Below are 18162 nucleotides of genomic sequence, written 5' to 3' on the forward strand. Positions count from 1 at the left end.
GCGGTGGTTTCAGAAATTCGGGATCTACAGAGATTAAGTTTTTCCTGAATTTGAGATAATGAAGGTCACCCCCTCTCAATGCGTGGTTACTTTGGAATTTGATTTTCTAGGGCTCCTTGGGAGGAAAACAAAAGCCCACAGTAACATTTTATCTGCATTCAGCTCCTGCCATCAGCCACCCCTCACCTCTCACTCGCCCTTGCTCATCTTGGAGACCCAGAGAGCACATCTGGACTTACCTGCCTCAGTAGCAGTTTGAGCTGCTTCTTCCAAAAGGATATTTTTTTTTTTTTTTTTTCCTCATTTAGACTATGAGAATGTGATGATAGAGATTGTTACAGATTTGAAAGATAAGAAGAAGAAACAATAGTTGGACTTTTTAGAGTTGAACTACTTCTGGGTATGGGCAGAGAAAACATCCAGGTCCAAACAAACGACACAATTAAGTATAAATAGCTGTTGCCAGGAAGCAAACAATGGGGTCGCCTCTCCTTGCTCACAGCAAGCCTTCCTGCGGATTCCTGGAGAATCAATACTGGTGGAGTTTTTAGGACACGTTCTGGAGAGTCCCTGAGGGAGGTTGAAGTTTTTAAATCATTAACTTAAAAAAAAAACAACAAAGAGTTAATTATGTAAGCATCATTGAAGTCATGGCCAGGTGTTAAGCTCCTGGTTTGTACCTTACATTTGAAGCAGGGAAAGAAACAGAGTCCTCACAAGCGCCGAGTAGGATAAGGAGCAGGGAAGCAAGGATTAAAAATAGGGAAGCAGGCTAGAGGCATGAGCAGCGAGGACAGCAGAGCAGAGCTGACATGATTATGTAACGTATGGGTTGTTTCCCTAACCATTGCGACCGGGCCTCCCATTTATGCTTGTGTGATAGCCGAGTGTCCAAAGGGCCTGAGCGTGGGCTCTCAAGGGAGAGGTACTGGGGATCGGGTCCCAGCCGCGCCATTCTGGAGCCCCGTGACTCTGGACAGGTTCACTGCTCTGAGCCTTAATCTCCTCATTTGTGGAACGAGAAGCAACATGTACTTCATACTGTTTTTATGAGATGCCCAATTTGATGCCACTTTGTCATCCCTCTGCTTGTCTTTTTTCAGCCCTTTGTTACTTTTCCTTCTACTTAAATTTTCATTTTTAAAATTCCTTATAAATTTACAGCTATAGAGAAATATTGTTTCTCTATATTCATATAAAATCACATAAATTCATACATAGGGGCACCTGTGTGGCTCAGTCGGTTAAGCTTCTGCCTTTGGCTCAGGTCATCATCTCGGGGTCCTGGGATCCAGCCCTGCGTTGGGCTCCCTGCGCAGTGGGGGGTCTGCTTCTCCCTCTCCCTCTGTGCCCACCCCATGCTCACTTGCTCTCTCTCTTTCTCAAATAAATACAATCTTTAAATAGATAAATAAATTCATACATATAAAGAGGTAAGGGAAGAGAACTTTCATATTTTAAAACACTCCACAGAAATGGGTAAGTGAAATCACTCTTAGGACAGTTGCACTGACCATGGTTTTGCTTTATGTACCTCCACAGATTGTATTTCTACCCACTTTCCACTAGAGAGAGGGCCGAGAGAAAAAACAAACAAAAACCCCATAGATATCAAGGATGATCTGTTACCTCCCCATTAGTGATGCTGAAAGAGAGATTAGACCTGGGTTCAATTAGAACAGAAAAAAGGAAGAGAAATTTTGCGGAAAGCACTTTTTTAAAATTTGGAGTGGCATAAAAATAAGGAGATTCATGTGCAACAATGGGACTCCTGTAATTGTGTCGCTGTCGCTGCCTGCCGACAAGTCGCAGCGGTCAGCGTAGCAGACTTGTAGAACACAACACTGGGATTGGGGACAGTCCTCAGTGAAGCTTCATCTGCTCTTAGGCCATGGACCGTACATTCGTTATATTAATCCGTGAAAGTTGATTGATAGAGCAGTGGTTGTGGAAACACCTAAACACACTAGAGTCTAATTAGATCCTGTGCTATTTGTCAGAAGAGACAAATGTACTAGTGATTATTAGTGTCCAATGGTTGATGCCTCATGTGTTAAGCGACGCCACAAATATTCATTATATTTCACATCAGTAGTGTTTAGTCCTCCACTCCTTTTTGGCAACATTGGTTTGGGTTTGGGTTTGTTTGAAAGAAGAGTCTGTGCAATTTTTTTTTTTTTTTAAATACCAAGAACGCAAGTTTCCAGGTAGTGAAGGAAGGCTAAATTTTGGTCCATTCGTTCTCACCACATGGACAAAGCTTGGTCTCTCTGGTGTTTCTGACGTGTGTCTGCTGTCAGGGTTGCCAGTCCAGCCCACTGCTCAAGAAGGTGCCCTGTTACTAACTTACGTTGGGATATTTCAGAATTCCTGTTACTGTTGACAGTGCTAGTTAGCCAGAATTATTATTAGGGGGAAAGCAGACTTCTATTAGCAAATAATCATGGGCTTCAGAAGTTTCTGTGTCACCTCAACAAGAAAATTTAGTAATATCTATCGAAAATTTAAGAAGAAAATGTTCCAAGTGTGAACAGCCTCTGAATAGTTGTCATCCCATACCAAAGAATTGTTTGGATAACAAAGCCTGTTACCTCACAGTTTTGTTAATGCTTGTATAAACTTTCTGATAAATACCAACCCATGTGTGTAGTGGGAGAATTTAATTATTAGCGGCTTTGGGTGAAGATAGCAATAAATACCATGAATTCTTGGGGCGCCTGGGTGGCTCAGTTGTTGAGCGTCTGCCTTCAGCTCAGGTCATGATCCCTGGGTCCTGGGATTGAGCTCCAAATTGGGCTCTCTGCTCAGCAGGAAGCCTGCTCCCCTTCCCAGTCCCCCTGCTTGTGTTCCCTCTCTGTCTGTCTGTCTCGCTCACTGTCAAATAAACAAATACAGTCTTTTAAGTAAAAAAATAAATATCATGAATTCTCCTGATCAAATTCAAGGTAGAGAATTCTTAGACTAGTTTACTTTGTCAAAGCAGCAGTATGGAATCTTCACTTTTGGCATGTCCACAATAGAAAGTGAACATTTCTAATTGCATTCAACATGGATGAGATCTAAATTTAATTTCTGGGTCTAAAACTAGGGATGGATAGTAGAGAACACTGACTTGACAACCAAAGAATTAACAATTAGAAAATTTGAGGGCGAATCACAGAAATTGAGGTGATTTAATTCAGATAAGTGGTTTAATCTGAGTTATTATTAAGATAATGAAATATATAACACCAGTGCTACCAGGTAGTTATAATTAAAGAGGAAAATGGTTGTTCACATTAAATAAGTCTCTTACAGTGAGAATAAAAACCCTAGAAAGAAAACTGGGCTGTGTATTATTTTACTTTGACTAACACTTACTGCTGTAACAAACTGCCCCAGAACTCAGTGTTTTAACCAGAGGGCATCTCTTGCTCAGCACACAGCCCAAAGCGGATTAGACTGCTGCCCTAGTCAGCTGTCCTCTGAGAAGTGACTTCGGGAATCTGGGCTTTTCATTGTGCTGCTCAGCCCATGGGTGTGGGAATAGGAGGAGGAGTTACGGAATTGGGGGCCATATTCCCACTTATGTCCCCCGCTGGTAAATAACACTTGAGATAAAGTATGTGACAGTCTATGGTAGCCTGCAGAGTAAACAGAGGAGTAGATTAACGTGGTGTGCTGGGACATGGCTGTAGTAGGCCTTTTTAAGAAAAAGGTGCACATTTTTCCAAAGTCTTCTGAGCCAACTAGCCTGGGGGAAAACAGATTAAACAAATACCTTTACCAAACTACCCAAATTTTTCTACATGTTGGAAATTATCTCATACGTACTCCCCCACACTGTCCATTAGCCACATATGGCTGTTTAAAATAGTTAAAATGAAATAAAATTTTTAAAATTCAGCTCTATCATCACATTAGGCACATGTGGTTCGTGCCTGCCATGCCCAACAGTGCAGATTATAAAACACTTTGTCAGTGTGGAAAGTTCCGTGAAAGAGAGCGCTGCCGTACCCTCTCCCCTCCACACCTCTGCCCACCACGTTCCTCTCACCCCAGCTTTGCAGGTTCAAAGTCGCTGAAAACTCAGTCCCGGTGCCATTTCCTGAAGAAAATCGCTGGACGCTATCACCTAAAAACACTTTCTTCTCCCAGGCGTGTTCTGAGTAACTCCGTCTGCATCTCTTCTTCACCTTTTACCTTCTGCCACGGTGACATGCATACATTTTTGTCTTCACTCTTACACTGTAATGATTTGGGGGATGGAATCCTCATGTGGATCATTTTTGTATCTCACCCCCAGTGTCCTGCATGTCATGGACACATTAATATTATGCAACAGGTATTTAAAGAGTATTATCTGCTTCTCTGCCTTCTTGAACAGTGTAATCTGAACTCCTCCCTTCAGATACAATTTATAATTCAGATATAAACTCATAACCCCCTGTGGGATGCATTAGTGCATTAAGTCACTGACAAGGTGTGTAAAATTACTCATCCATGCACGGAATGATCCCTAGATCATTACTAGATGACTAGCACTGTTATTTATGGGTTGGTTTTTGCCAAAACCTGGCAGTTCTCCCTTTTCTGATAGGCTGCTTCTAAGCTTCTGTGAAGTAAGCAACAGAGGTAACAAAATGGAGTAGTGAGATCGTGATTGTGCTGTCCGCTCAACCAAAATACATTTATTGAGCTGTGGTGGGAGAAAGGGACAAGTGGGCAGTAGAAATAAAGAAAGCTACAAAGCCTTCTCTGAGCAAAAAGCACTTGAGTTTTGCAACATCTCATTTGATTCCTCTGGGAATTTTTTCTTTCTTCGCGTTCTATCAGTGTTCTACAAAATTCAAAGTGTTATATGGTGAGGTGTCACCAAATTAACATTTTAAAAAAATAAATCAGAAGCGTATGATGTGATCCTTATAACAAATTAAAATAACATATAGGTATGAAGGAAAAGTAAAAGATCCCTCTTCCCAGGCATGATTCAGTGTTTTTAAAAAAAAAATGGGTGAATGCTCTTTTTGAGATGAAGTTATATAATTTAATTTTTTTATTAGAAATAATTTCATTGTGCAGAATTTGAGTACTCAGCATCATGCCAACATACAGGGAGTTCACAGCCTGAAAAGTGAGCAACTGAACAATAACATAGGAGGTAGAACTTGCACATACGTAACAGCACAGGAGAAACCCATGTGTACTTTGGTCCAAATGAGAGGGTGACACCCCTGCAGGCCAGCCCTCTGTCATGTGCTGTAGCCCTCTACGTCCCTGGCAGCTCCAGTGGGCCTCCTTTTCCCGGGAAACAGACTTCTCCAGTTTCCCATCACCTTTAAGGACACCTCTGTCTACCCGTTGGCTCCTGCTGGGAACCTCAGTGGGACTGATGCCTGATCTCCGCCTCATAACCTGCCACCAGGTTCCTGTCACCAGATCTGTCAGCTCGACCTCAGAAATCTTTCTCTCACCACAGCATTGTTTCACCACGGCCACTACCCTTGCCTGCATCCTCTTCCCCAAATATGGTCTTTACGGGGTCTTCACTCAAGCGGACAGACGTGGAACTGCCTCCCAGTCTCGCCCCACCCACTCAGACCCCTCCATGAGGGAGGCCAGGCCCTTATGTCCAGAAGCAGGTTACACTTCTGTCCCTCCATCGCTTTCTTCTCCCAGCATGCCTCTCCCTCCCCAGCCCACACTAGTCCATTGGCCTGACAGGCTGCACCCCGTGCCTTCCTCTGCACGGTCATGTGCAGTTGCTGTGACACGAGGACAGCACATAGGTCAGCCCACTCTGTTCTCTCTTGTGTTGGTGAGCAGATTACTGTGTGCATGTGTGTATGCGGGTAACTAGGTAGGTACACGCACGTGTGTGTGTGTGTCCCATTCCTGAATCCACACAGTGGGCAAAAAAGCCAAGCTATCAAGTCAGGATCAGGAACCTCAAAAAAGTAGCACCTGCTAATTGGAAGTAAATAATATTTCACAGCTTTCCTGTTTCATTGTCAATTATCCTTTTTTTCAGAGAGGCTGCCTTGGGCATTTATGTTAAGACATTTCTGAGTCTTTTATGCCACATACATCTTCCCATCTTAGAAGAATTAGGAAGGAATTTTTACCAGTCAGCACCTTCACCTAGAGCTACACACTGAAATTCTGATGCGGCAGTGGAATATAGAATTTCTGATTGCCTCCAAAATAAGAAAAATAGTATCTTCTCTCAGAACCATAGACGCTAACAAATCTAGAAGTTTGGGTGCAGAGCCAGCATCGTCCTACAGATTAGAAATCAATTGTCTCTAAGAAACAAATCAAATATTGTTTTAACCTCTTCACATGCTGGTGATGAAGCAGTTAAGTGGTTGATTTTGCTTTTGAAGCGCCTGTTATTTGTGTTACACTTGCTTTGATGTCACTGTGTACTTTATTTCCATCACTTTTTAACCAAACGAGATGTTTAAAATGCATATATGTATAATACCCTTCTGTACGGCTGCCACAGACTAATGTCATCTCTGCCGATCTGTGTCAGGCCCTTGGCTTGACATCACGTTGTCACACCACGAGAAGCATACTTTAAATTCATTCCAACTTTTGACAAAAAGGAGAAGGGAATTTGTGCGAAGGTATGATCAGTTTAAAGAAACATGCCCCATTTTTAGCAGTCTGTTTCCATGGTAACAGAAGCAGCAGCCAACCATGGAGTTATCAAAGTGCCTGTAAATTTCCAAGGCTGGGTGTTGGAAACATTGTTTTCCTGACCTCATGCTGCAGATTAATTCAGGAAAGCTATAGTGTGTGAGCTCGGACTGTTAGCATTCTCATTTTGACTTTATTTTTAATTCCTAATAGAGGGTAAATGGTGCCTTTTAGACCGTGACCTCCTTGCCAGCAAGTGTAGAATTCCAGAGTCTGTACCCCCTGCCTCTTCGCACGTCCCCCAACCCGGTGGACTTCCTAAGGATACAGTAGACTTTCTGACATTGAAAAGAAAGGTAGTATTTCCTATGCGGTCTAAGCCCTAACTTTTTGAAACGCTATTTTGCATAGTTTTTGTTTTGTTTTAAGTTTACTTGATGCTGTCTCCCTTTCTTAAGTGGAAAACAATCATAATATGAAAACTCCCACTCAAAATGCTATTTGCTCTTCGGCCCGTCCGAGGTGTGGATTTCTGGGCACACTGTGTGGCTCTGCTTGCGCTCCAGAAAGGAAGTGCTGGTGAAGGGAGCTGACTTCCATCAGCGCAGAGTGTGCCTCTCATGAGACAAACCACCATTTTATTTTGGGCCTCTTTGTGTTCTATTTTGTGGAATCACTTAAAGAAGAACCTTATTTTAGAACTGGCATATTTGACCCCTGAAAATATCACCAGAGGTCCGTGACCTTTGGTTGCTACTTTTTATCCTTTGTGAGAGTGCTTAAGTGCTTTTTCCCTTCTTTAATGGATCATGAATTTTACATTAATTGTGAGTGGAGATGAAAACAAATTAGCGTCTGCCAGTTTTTCATGGTTTCCTTTACTCCCTTGCCCTTCACCTTCCCTTACTAATCTTCTTATACCCTTTAAAGCAACATAATTGGACTTGCATCTTGTGTTCTACCTCTGATACTGACTCAAAAATACCCTAAGCCTCAAGTTCCTGCAACAAAGTGAAACAGTCTTGGTTCTGTCCATGATAAGCACTTTCCCATAGGAAATTCTTCCATTGACTTATTCTTAAATTTGACACGATATTCTCTTTCCTTAGAAAATATAACTCCAGGGCACCTGGGTCGCTCAGTTGGTTAAGCAACTGCCTTCGGCTCAGGTCATGATCCCAGAGTCCTAGGATTGAGTCTCGCATCAGGCTCCCAGCTCTATGGGGAGTGGCTTCTCCCTCTGACCTTCTCCCCTCTCATGCTCTTTCTCACGCTTTCTCAAATAAATAAATAAAATCTTAAAAAAAAAAAAAAAGCTCTGTTATATACTGTAAGTATACTACACAAAATTAAAACATGTTTATTGAAGGTTCTATATTATGAGCGTTGTAGAAGGTGCTAGAATGTAGAGCTATCATCTAGAAGGGGAAAGAGAGGCCAAAACAACTCCAGCTAAACGTAGAATTTACCGTGACAGGGAATATAAAACGTGGCTGTTGCTATAGTTATCACACCACAGAAAGATGACGTCATCATTAGTGGTCCATGAAATGATGGTGGTGGAGGGCTAGTGAGAGATGAAAGAAATGGGAAATTTGATTATTGAGTTACTAGTTTCTTTTCTTTTCTTTTCTTTTTTAAATTAATTTATTGGAGGGAGCGAGACCGAGATAGAGAGGACAGGAGGAGCAGGGCGAAACAGGCCACCCGCTGAGCAGGGAGCCCCATGCGGGACTCGATCCTGGGACTCTAGGATCATGACCCGAGCCAAAGACATTCGCTTAACCAACTGAGCCACCCAAGTTACTAATTTCTTAAAGTCTGTTTTTCTGCTTTTTTTTTTTGAGGTAAAATTGGTGTAACCTCAACTTAGCCATTTTAAACAGTTCAGAAGCGTTCAGTATATTCAGCGGGTTGCTCAAACACTCCTCTAGTTCCAGAACATTTTCATACCCCCCAAAAAAGCCTGTGTCCGGTAAGCAGTGCCTCCCATGCCCCCTCCCCCCGGTCCGTCCCCAGTTCCTGCTTGACACCCGTCTGAACTCTGTCTCTGCATTTCCCAATTCTGGATATTTCACATACGTGGAACCATCTACTGTGTGGCCTTTGTGTCCTCCACGGAGGATAGTGCTCTCCAGGCTCATCCGTGTCATGGCAGGTGTCAAAGCCGCATTCCTTTTTATGGCTGAAGAACATTCCATCGTGCGGACAGGCCACAGCATTTACCGTTCATTCATGGCAGACACTTGGACTGTTCCCTGCTCTGCGCACGCACGCGTGTGTGTGAGTGTGTGAGGATGAGCCCCCGTTTTCCGTTCTTTCCAGTTCACCTAGAAGTGGAATTTCCAGGCTGCGACTCTTCTTCTCTAAGACTTTGTATAATGAGCTTTAGGAAGAACTGCCAAATGTTCTAATTTTGTATCTTGTGGTCTTTTCTCTGATCAAAACGATAAAGTTCAGAGCCAGTGAGTGACTTGCCAGTTTCCTGACTGACTTCTGTCCCCCAAGCTGTTGCCATTATTAGTGGGAGCATTTCGGTAACAAACAACTGCGTTTCTCTTTCCAACTTGCTCTTCACAGTCAAACCTCCTTCTTCACTGGCCTCGAACTAATCTTTCCTTCATTCCTCTCACTTTCAGCAAGTCGCCTTCTTTCCTCCTCCTTTGAGAAAATAACAGCAGTCGTTGGGAAATCCCTGCACATCTAGACCAAATCTAGATCCCCAGCCTTACCCAATCCTCTTTATCCTCCTGCTGTCCTAGAGGAAGTATCTCTTCACAAAAGCAGTCTTTGTGTTCCCCGGAACCCCTTCAGGGGACCTACGGCCGGGTCCTCTCCTGTGCGTTCTCCTTCAAGTCATTCATTCCCGTCCTCCCCCTCCCCGTTCCTGTGTCTTGATCTCGGTCAGTTATAAACTGGCTCGGGTGTGTTCCAGCTCAAAATTCCACGCGGCCGAAGCTTTTTGCCTTTTCTCCTACCCTTCAGAGCAACATCTTGAAAACATTGCTTCCAGTCACTTCATTCACACGCGTGCCCCTGCTTTATTCCGTAACCTCCTCCGGGCTGCCTTCCGCCCGCCTCTCCGAGCAGTTGCTCCTCGTGCGCTGAGACGTCGGTGGGTCATGACCCCCGCTGGAAACACGCTACACACGCTCTCCGGGCTCCTCCTCTTCATAGACCACTTCCTCCAGCCTCCTCTGCTGGATCTGCATCCCCTACCTGACCCACACGTGGGCTTGTCCTTGTTAACTTTCCTGGGAGCGGAGTCTCAGGCTGCTTTTGCCTTATCTTTTCTGTATTTCCTAGCTCGGCGAACACTCATGGCTTCTAATGCCACTGAAGTGACGACTTTGAAATTTCAGGCTCCTGCCAAGACTTCCTTCTGAAATCTGGACCCACAGAGCCAGCTGTCACTTTGACCTCTCTGCCTCCAGTTCACACATGGCCAGGACTGAGCTCCCGAATGGCCAGCTTGAGCTCTTCGTCTTGGTAAATGGTCTCCTCAGGTGCTTAAGCCAGAAACCCAGGCGTCATCTTCCTTGTCTCTTCCTTCTGGAAACACAACATCCAGTCTCTTACCACGTACTGTTGATTTTAGTCTAAATATATCTTAAATCTGTCTGTTACATCTCTCAGCTGTGTTGAAGGGGGGAAAATGAGATGTCTTGTGCTTAAGGTTTCTACCCAGGAACATCAGAAAAATTCTACCAAGTTTATAAATAAGTAGGAGGTTTGCAAGGGACAGCTTGAGCGGAGCTTCTGACAACCACCACAAATATCTCCCCATTCAGTCAAAAACCTGCCCCATCACGCTCGCTCTTGCTTTTGATATCTTTTGGTCCCTCGCTGCTGATTAATTTTATCAAATTTCACCATTATTTTGGCACAATATTTGCCATTATTCTTAGGTGAGTAGAAGTGATCTTTGTTTTTGAATTTAAATCGTTACCTTAAAACATGATGATGTACATTGTGGGGGAAGGATGGACAGAAGGGCACTCCCTTACCTCGTAAGTGGGAATATAGATGGCTCAAACCATTTGGATTGCAAAGTGCCTCTATCAGAAATTTAAATGCATGTTCCATTATCATACATTTTATGTATATCATCATCATCATCATCATCATGGGAAGGATACCCAAAACTGAATGAGGACAATCAGTGCAGCATTGTTGATAATAGCAAAAACTCTGCAAACTTCCATACATATGGTGATACATCCATATGTATACATGTACATTCATACAGCCAATAAGAATGAGCTAGATATTGTGGGGCTTTTTTTCAAACAAATTACCAACCTCCATGAATAATATGATCCTACCCCGTGTATCTCCTTTGCATATTTTATAAGCTGGAATATTCACCAAATACCCTCCGGGGCCATAAACGTTTCACAGTGGTTACCTTTGCGGAGATGCTGAGAGTTGCGGACGGTGATGGACTGACTTTCACTTTTCTTCCGAATGCCTTTTCTATGTGTGTGTGTCACTTTTATCTCAACAAATAAATAGGGAAAAATTCTCATAAAACGTGGATTTTTAATGGAGGTATTGGTGGTATGGTGGTGTATTTCTGAGACCCAGGCCCAGAAGGAAACCCGTCAGCAAGTGGCTGTTACCCTCTGACTACAGAAACCCATCCACAGCAAAGAGCTTTAAGCATATGAATCTTTATGGAATTAAATTTTTTAATCCTCCTGATAGTGAAGGAGGGCTGCGTGTATGGGGCCTGGGGTGTATGCAGAAAATCTGTACTTCCCTCTCAGTTTTGCTATAAACCTAAAACTGGTTTAAGAAATAATAATAAAGTCTTCAAAAACATCCTTACGGTTTTATATTGGAAAAAAAAGCAGTGGCTACTTTTACCAAGTTACCTGAAGCAATAGTGGTCGCAGTAATGGTGTTAATCACCACCACCACCTCTTTAAACATCCATTTTTAAGGAAAAGGAAAAGTGTATCAGTCTTCTGCTCTCTGAATATAGATTTTTTCAAGACTTCAAATTTTTGGCCTTCCCTGGACTAAGCAGGTGTAGGTGTCAATTTCCCTGCTGAACCGCTGTTCTAATAAACCCCTGTGACCCCGACTGGATGGGCCCTCAGACTTCATAGTCCTGTGATACTACGTGGGGCCCATTACTCCCTCCCGTACCTGTTCAAAAGATAATGTGATGGTAACATTGTCTTGTATTTATAGGATCAGGCCCCTGATTTTTTTTTTTTTAAAGATTTTATTCATTTATTTGAGAGGGAGACAGAGAGAGCATGAACGAGGAGAAGGTCAGAGAGAGAAGCAGACTCCCTGTGGAGCTGGGAGCCCAATGTGGGACTCGATCCCGGGACTCCAGGATCATGACCTGAGCCGAAGGCAGTCGTCCAACCAACTGAGCCACCCAGGCGTCCCTCAGGCCCCTGATTTAATGCAGTTTAAACAATACGTAATCAATGTTTGCCAAGTCCAATCACTTCATTCTCTTTACTCAAACATCTGTTTGAAAAAAAATTAAATTTAAAAACAGAAACCAGGGCCTGTTTTTTTTTTACCTAATACTGCCTTCAGAGTCAAGACAGAATCAATTCTAGAGTGTTCTTTTCGTTTTCCATCGTTGCTGTCGCCCCTGGTTTCCCCAGCCTTCACTTGACTGCTCAAATCTTGGCCTTCATTTTTCAGCCCTCATGATTCTGCAGTCTTCTCTGCCTGATGTCCTGCAATTAAATAACATACATTGAGTCCTCTAAACTTTCAGACAGCTGCTCATCTCCCCTCCCCTTCTTAGCCTACCCTCCTTCATACCCCATAACTGAAACCAGCTATTTATAAAGAATTTCCAAGACCATGGCTGACTGCCACACTGCTTCCCAGAAAGGGTCATTTCTGCCTTGTTTTTATAGTATACAGTCCTCAGATGTCCCTTTGCAAAGCTCCTGCCCAAAACTCTGCTTTGCTATGCCTTGTTCGACTTGTTCTAAACTGCCGTCTGTTATTAAAATGCTGCATAACATGGGTCTTTTTTTCCCCTTTAGAGTGAAAAAGCACTTTAATTATGTCATATTATAGAAACATTTCAAGTACTATACATATAGAAACAAAAGAGAAAGGCCATTATCACCATGGTTCAAAAAGCAGTTGAGAATCTTGAAGTGGGGTATAAGTATTATGTGAAAGATATTACTGCATTTTAAGGTTTTTTTTCTGTAGGAAACTAATCCTGAAGTTTTGTTCTAAAGGCAGTTTGGTCCATTTAAGAAGTGGAGGAAAGGAACTAAAAGAAAGTACTCTTTAATGTGTAAACTATTTGTGATGCTGAATTAGAGGGACATTTCCTCTTTAACATTAGATAATAAGCTCCCTTTCATTCTTTGGAATGGTGGTTAAAAATCAGATTTTTGCATTTCTTTTCTGGAAAAAGAACAAGTTGCAAACACTTCTGTTGATCAGTATTGTTTTTATCTGTTGTGGCAAAGAATAACGTGAAGTAGAATTTTCAAAATAAACTGAATTTTGGAACACCGAAAAAAATAAATTTTTTTAAAAAATTGTGTTTCTTTTTCTTTCTTGAAATATTGAAATGGAAAAATTCAATAATTGATGAAAAAAAGGTCTTTCTCTAAATGAAGTGGATATGAAGTAGTCCATGTTCATGGTCTCACACATCTTCAGTAATTTCAAAAGATGCTGGTTTGTGCATGAAGAGATTAGTCTCACCACTTCATGGTCATACCTTGTATGGACCACATAAGGACGTTCTTCCTTCTAGGAACTAAACTCATTGAGTTTAAACTTACGGATTTACTGGGCCCATGTTTTGGATTATTTCATTTCTACCTTTTTCAAAAGATAAAGACATTCTTTGAAAATGTTCCCATATGAGCAGTTGTAACGCGAATTCAATTTTACTCTATTATTACTATGTCCTTTGTTTCCTGAAAGGATGAGCCACTCACTCTTTTGAACTATTTTTTCTCCCTCAGAATTCTCTAGATTTACACGTTTTCTTATTCTGCATGTAGTATTTGCAAAATGGCCATGGAGAACCCTCGATTTTAGTCAGTTTCCTAGTAGGGTGGAGGCCATGGATGAGGTACTGGGATGGGGTTGCTCAGTAGCTCAGTTGATCAGCTCACATCAGCGCCAGGAAGAATGCTGCCAGGTTCGGTTTTCAGACACGAGGCCATTGCCCGGGACACTGGTTTCTCAGGCAGCTGTACGACCACCTGCCGCCACCACAGGAAAGCACGCCTGGACCAGCGTCTGGGCTTGTGTTTGCAGCCACAGAAATGCTGTCTTATCGACACGTGCAGAGTGTGTCAGGTTTTCCAGAGACCAGCCGGCATGACCGTTTCCTCCTTTGTCTTAAGAACGACAACTGTGCAGCAGGCCCTGCAGTGGTCAGCATTGTGGGCCTTCCCTGTCTCCATGGGGACATGAGTCTGTCGCCTGCCAGGGGCCAGGAAGATGCTCTCCAGGCTCAGTTCATAAAGGCCCCCGAGAACCCCGAGAAAGCGTCTTGATCCCACAACCGCAGACGGCTCCCTGGTCATGAACAGAGTCAAGTCGTCCGTCTCGAGGGCCCCGCACCCCTTCACTGTGCGGGTTGAGCACCGCTGCTTTCTCCCAGCTCCAGTGGTTGGAGGACAGTCACGCAGCCTTGTCGTTCCTGGCCTGGATATTCTGCCTTCGGGGTGCAGATGTTGCCTGTCACTTCTTAAACGTGAACTCGTGTGCTGGTTTGATGAGTGGCAAGTCCTAAAAGGCAGTTTGATCTTTCCCAGAACTGTGAGTCAGCCCCTCTATGTACTTTTCATAACCAGTAGTTATTCTCGGGGGAACTTCGGTCAGGTTGTGATCAATCAGGTTATCTTTCTTATGGGCCAATACGGTAATTGTGTTTTTAACACTTAACCCAAGTGGCGGTGTACCCTAGTCTCTCTGCAGGGCCTGGTGCCCGACACTCAGTATCACGTGTCCCGCGTGCCCACCTCGTGCTGCAGGGAACCCTAATCAGTCTGGGTCATCAGTCTTGACAGCCTGGCTAGCTACTTGTGCCCCTGCCTCCTCATCCATTCCTGCTCATGCTGATGGCTTTGCTTTAAAGCACACCTTCCATTCTTAGCTGCTGCTCCTGCTGCTCTCGGCCACGCGTCCCAGATGTGCACCTTGCAGCCAGTAGCAGACCCCAAGTGGGTGGGCCCTAGTCCGCAAACGTGCCTGCGGGGGGGCTGCCTGCCGCCCCAGCTGCAGTGTGATGATTGTGCATCTTGGGATAATTCAGTAGGCAACGGGGAGAGAACTGATTGGGCAGCGTATTCTCCTGCCTTCCCAGCAATGTGACGTAGGAAGCTTGTTTTGCCACATAGGAAACCGGATGGAAGGCACAAGTGGTCCGCGTTCGGTGTTGGTTTGACTTGAACGTTGGTGACATGCATTCACTTTGCGTGTTACCCTCGCGGTAGCACATGCCCTTGCATGTCAGCATGAGAACGTGGTTTCTAGTCCAAGGTGCTCGAGCCGCCGGCGCTGCCATCACCGTGCATGGATGCGGCTGCCCGGTGTGCGGTCAGGAGATACTTCCAGGCTGCCGGGCCGTTGTCATCACTGTTGGTTTGCACATGAAGTTGTTGCCAACCTATCCGTCATTTCGAGATGCCATTCGCCGTAAACATATGTATTGTGTTTGACACATTTGTCTCAAGTATGGTGCTTCGTTTGCTTGTTTTAAACCAAAGAAGGGGACTGGTGATGTATGCGTTACCCTTTCTGTTTTACACCTTTCTTTGAGGACTCCCTTGTGAGAAAGGAAGGCTCCTCCTGCTAGAGATGCGTCAGCGGACGTGGACCGCCGGGTTCCAGAAGTGTCAGCCTTTGAACTGGACATTGTTCTCACCCTTTTCTCCTCTCCGTATTCCTCTTGTTGGGATTTTTTTTTTTTTTAAGATTTCATTTATTTATCTGACAGATCACAAGGCAGACAGAGAAAGAGGGGGAAGCGGGGCTCCATCCCAGGACCATTTATCACGACCTGAGCCAAAGGCTGAGGCTTTAACCCACTGAGCCACCCAGGCGCCCCCTCTTGTTGGGATTCTTGAGTGTGACCGTCTCAAACTCAGACAAGTATTAGCTTTAGCATTCACAGAAGAAAGTTAGAGTGCGCAGGCATCTGGGTGCTATGCTATGCATGGGTCATCTCTTTGGGGTTATTTTTGTTCCTGGTAAAGTACTGTGATGGGAACATACTATCCTCAGTAAGGTATAAGTTATCAGGGAAAAGATCTTTGTGTTAGAGCATAATTGATTCAAAGTAGTACACACCATTTTAGTCTGAGAAGCATGTGCATATATATTTTTGACCCATTAAATTTTTCTTTTGGTTCACGTAATAGAATCTTGGGTCAGTTGCTTCGATTCTAAATGGGACGTCACTGATGTTTTGTGATCCTACGGCCCCCAGAAGCAGCAAAACACTTTTTTTTCAGTATTTAATAAAGGATGACCTTCATATCTAACAGTGAATAAGGAGATGTGTTTAAAAGCCATTTTACAGTCTAGACTGTTTTGGAAGTCCGTCTAGGCTTGTGCTCTGTAGTCGGCACAAGGGCGAGCAAAAAGCAAGGATATGAGGGCTGTGGGCCCTGCATCTTTAGCTGTTGGGGTTTATTGGAAGGAGGAGCCATTGTGTTCATTGCATTTGAGCCTGGGTACGAGACTGCTCTGAGCTAGCCTCTTGTTGCAGCCATCACCCCCTCACTAGAACATTCTCTTTCTTTCTTCAAGAAATACATGAAGGTATTTTTTTTTTTTAAGCATCATGACAACCCTTACTCAGACCCTTAATGAAGCTCACCTTGGTTTTCATCCACAGATGAAACCATAAAAAGCAAAATAGAAACTTAAAATTGAATGTAAGGTAAACCAAGGAAAGTAATTTTCAGAGTTACTTCATGTATTCCTCTTGTGTGACATTGGCTCATTTTCCAGATTTAAAGAAAAAAAAAAAATAGATGCTAGGACAGAAAGCTCGAGAAATCGAGGGGGAAAATTATTTTTATTAGATTTGGCAAAATGGACTTTTAAATTTTGTGATGTATTCTTCATTCCCTACAAGTTCTAATGATTCATTTATTCTTCATTAAAATGATATCAATTGATTTCAGCTTTTTGAGAACTTGTAGAATGAGACATGGTATTATGTTTGTGCAAAGATTATTAAACTTTAAGCTTTTAATGTAGAAATTTTCCTTTGGCTCATTAGTAATATCTCACAGGTCTAATTTTTATTACAAATTTGGTCTTGATTCAAGAGCTATGAGCTATTTAAAACTGATTCCAGATGGCACAAGTCTCTCCAAATAAGTCAATCTTAAAATAAATTTTTGTTATTAACTTACTTTAAAAAAATTAATGTAAAGGAATCCCACATTTCTGTTTCTACCAATTAGACTATTTTATTAGTAAGTCTTAATGTATAGACCAACCACTTTGGTTTATTGGTTTATTGGCTGAGGTACGTTGTGATTGCAAACAGGTAGAGAAACTACACATCAATTTCCTATCAGTCCGACGGTGCCAGGTGGTATCCTTACTCAGTTAGGAATAGAAGGTGTTTAATAAAGCTTAGTTGTATCCCCCCTGGGGCTTGGTGAGTTGGATCCCGTCCTTGCTCATAAACTCCAATGGTGATTCTTTCCTTTTCACAGTGCTCCAGCTGAGGCTGCAGCAGAGGAGGACAAGGGAGCAACTGGTGGACCAGGGCATCATGCCACGTAAGATTTCAGCGCCGCTGTCACCTCCGGGGTGACATAGCACAATGCACACGCCCAAGGAGAGCCTGGAGCACACTCTGCTTTGAGCTGTGTCCACTGGGTCCATAATACGATTACCGCACGCGCTGAGAAGGAAAACCAGGCATCGGCAGTGCCAGCTTAAGAGAATCATCTCAAATACATTCTGAAAGCCAGATGCAGCTTAAAAGATGGACCTGAATTCTATATTACATAAAGAAAACTGGGAAACCGGGTTAAGATCAGGTCTTACTTCATGCACGAACATTTGTTTTAGTTTTGAAATAATTGAAGTCATCTCTATGTAATAGGTCTGCTGTTACTTAGACTTGCAAGAGTAGGATGATAAAATTAATTCAAAAGCCCTGTTCTACTTTAATTCAAAATAATTACCTTTGATACAATATAGTGTCTGGTCTGGAATGAAGGGCATCTCAGTTACAGGACTGATAAGCATTCTACTTAAAATTAATACACCCTTTCTTGCCCACATACACCTAACTTCCAAATATCTTGACGCCTCCTTCCTTCATTTTAAAAGTTGATTAATTTTAAGAATATTTGCCCATTGTCTTCTTACCTTTACTCACTAAGTTGGGAGGTGATTTTATATTTTAGAGGGGAAGACTGGTTGCTTTGGTGTTAGGATTATTTATATGAGTGTTTATCTAAAAGTTGATTTCTCTAAAAAGTAATTTATTTGGCTTTAAAAGACTAAAGAGAAGTTACAAACCATACTTATACTTCCCGGTTGTCT

At 43.1% G+C, this 18162-nt stretch overlaps 1 protein-coding gene across 5 annotated transcripts in view; it reads left to right on the forward strand.

Annotated features, from left to right (window-relative positions):
- MRTFB (myocardin related transcription factor B) overlaps nucleotides 1-18162 on the forward strand; it is a 184610-nt gene that overhangs the window by 109351 nt on the left and 57097 nt on the right. For all 5 annotated transcript variants that reach the window (XM_044233088.1, XM_044233091.1, XM_044233089.1 and 2 more), the window contains one exon: nucleotides 17322-17387. In XM_044233088.1, coding sequence (XP_044089023.1) covers nucleotides 17322-17387 — 66 coding nt within the window. The remainder of the gene's footprint in view (nucleotides 1-17321; nucleotides 17388-18162) is intronic.

Source organism: Neovison vison, chromosome 14 (genome assembly GCF_020171115.1).
Source record: "Neovison vison isolate M4711 chromosome 14, ASM_NN_V1, whole genome shotgun sequence".
In the NCBI taxonomy this organism is placed as follows: domain Eukaryota; kingdom Metazoa; phylum Chordata; class Mammalia; order Carnivora; family Mustelidae; genus Neogale; species Neogale vison.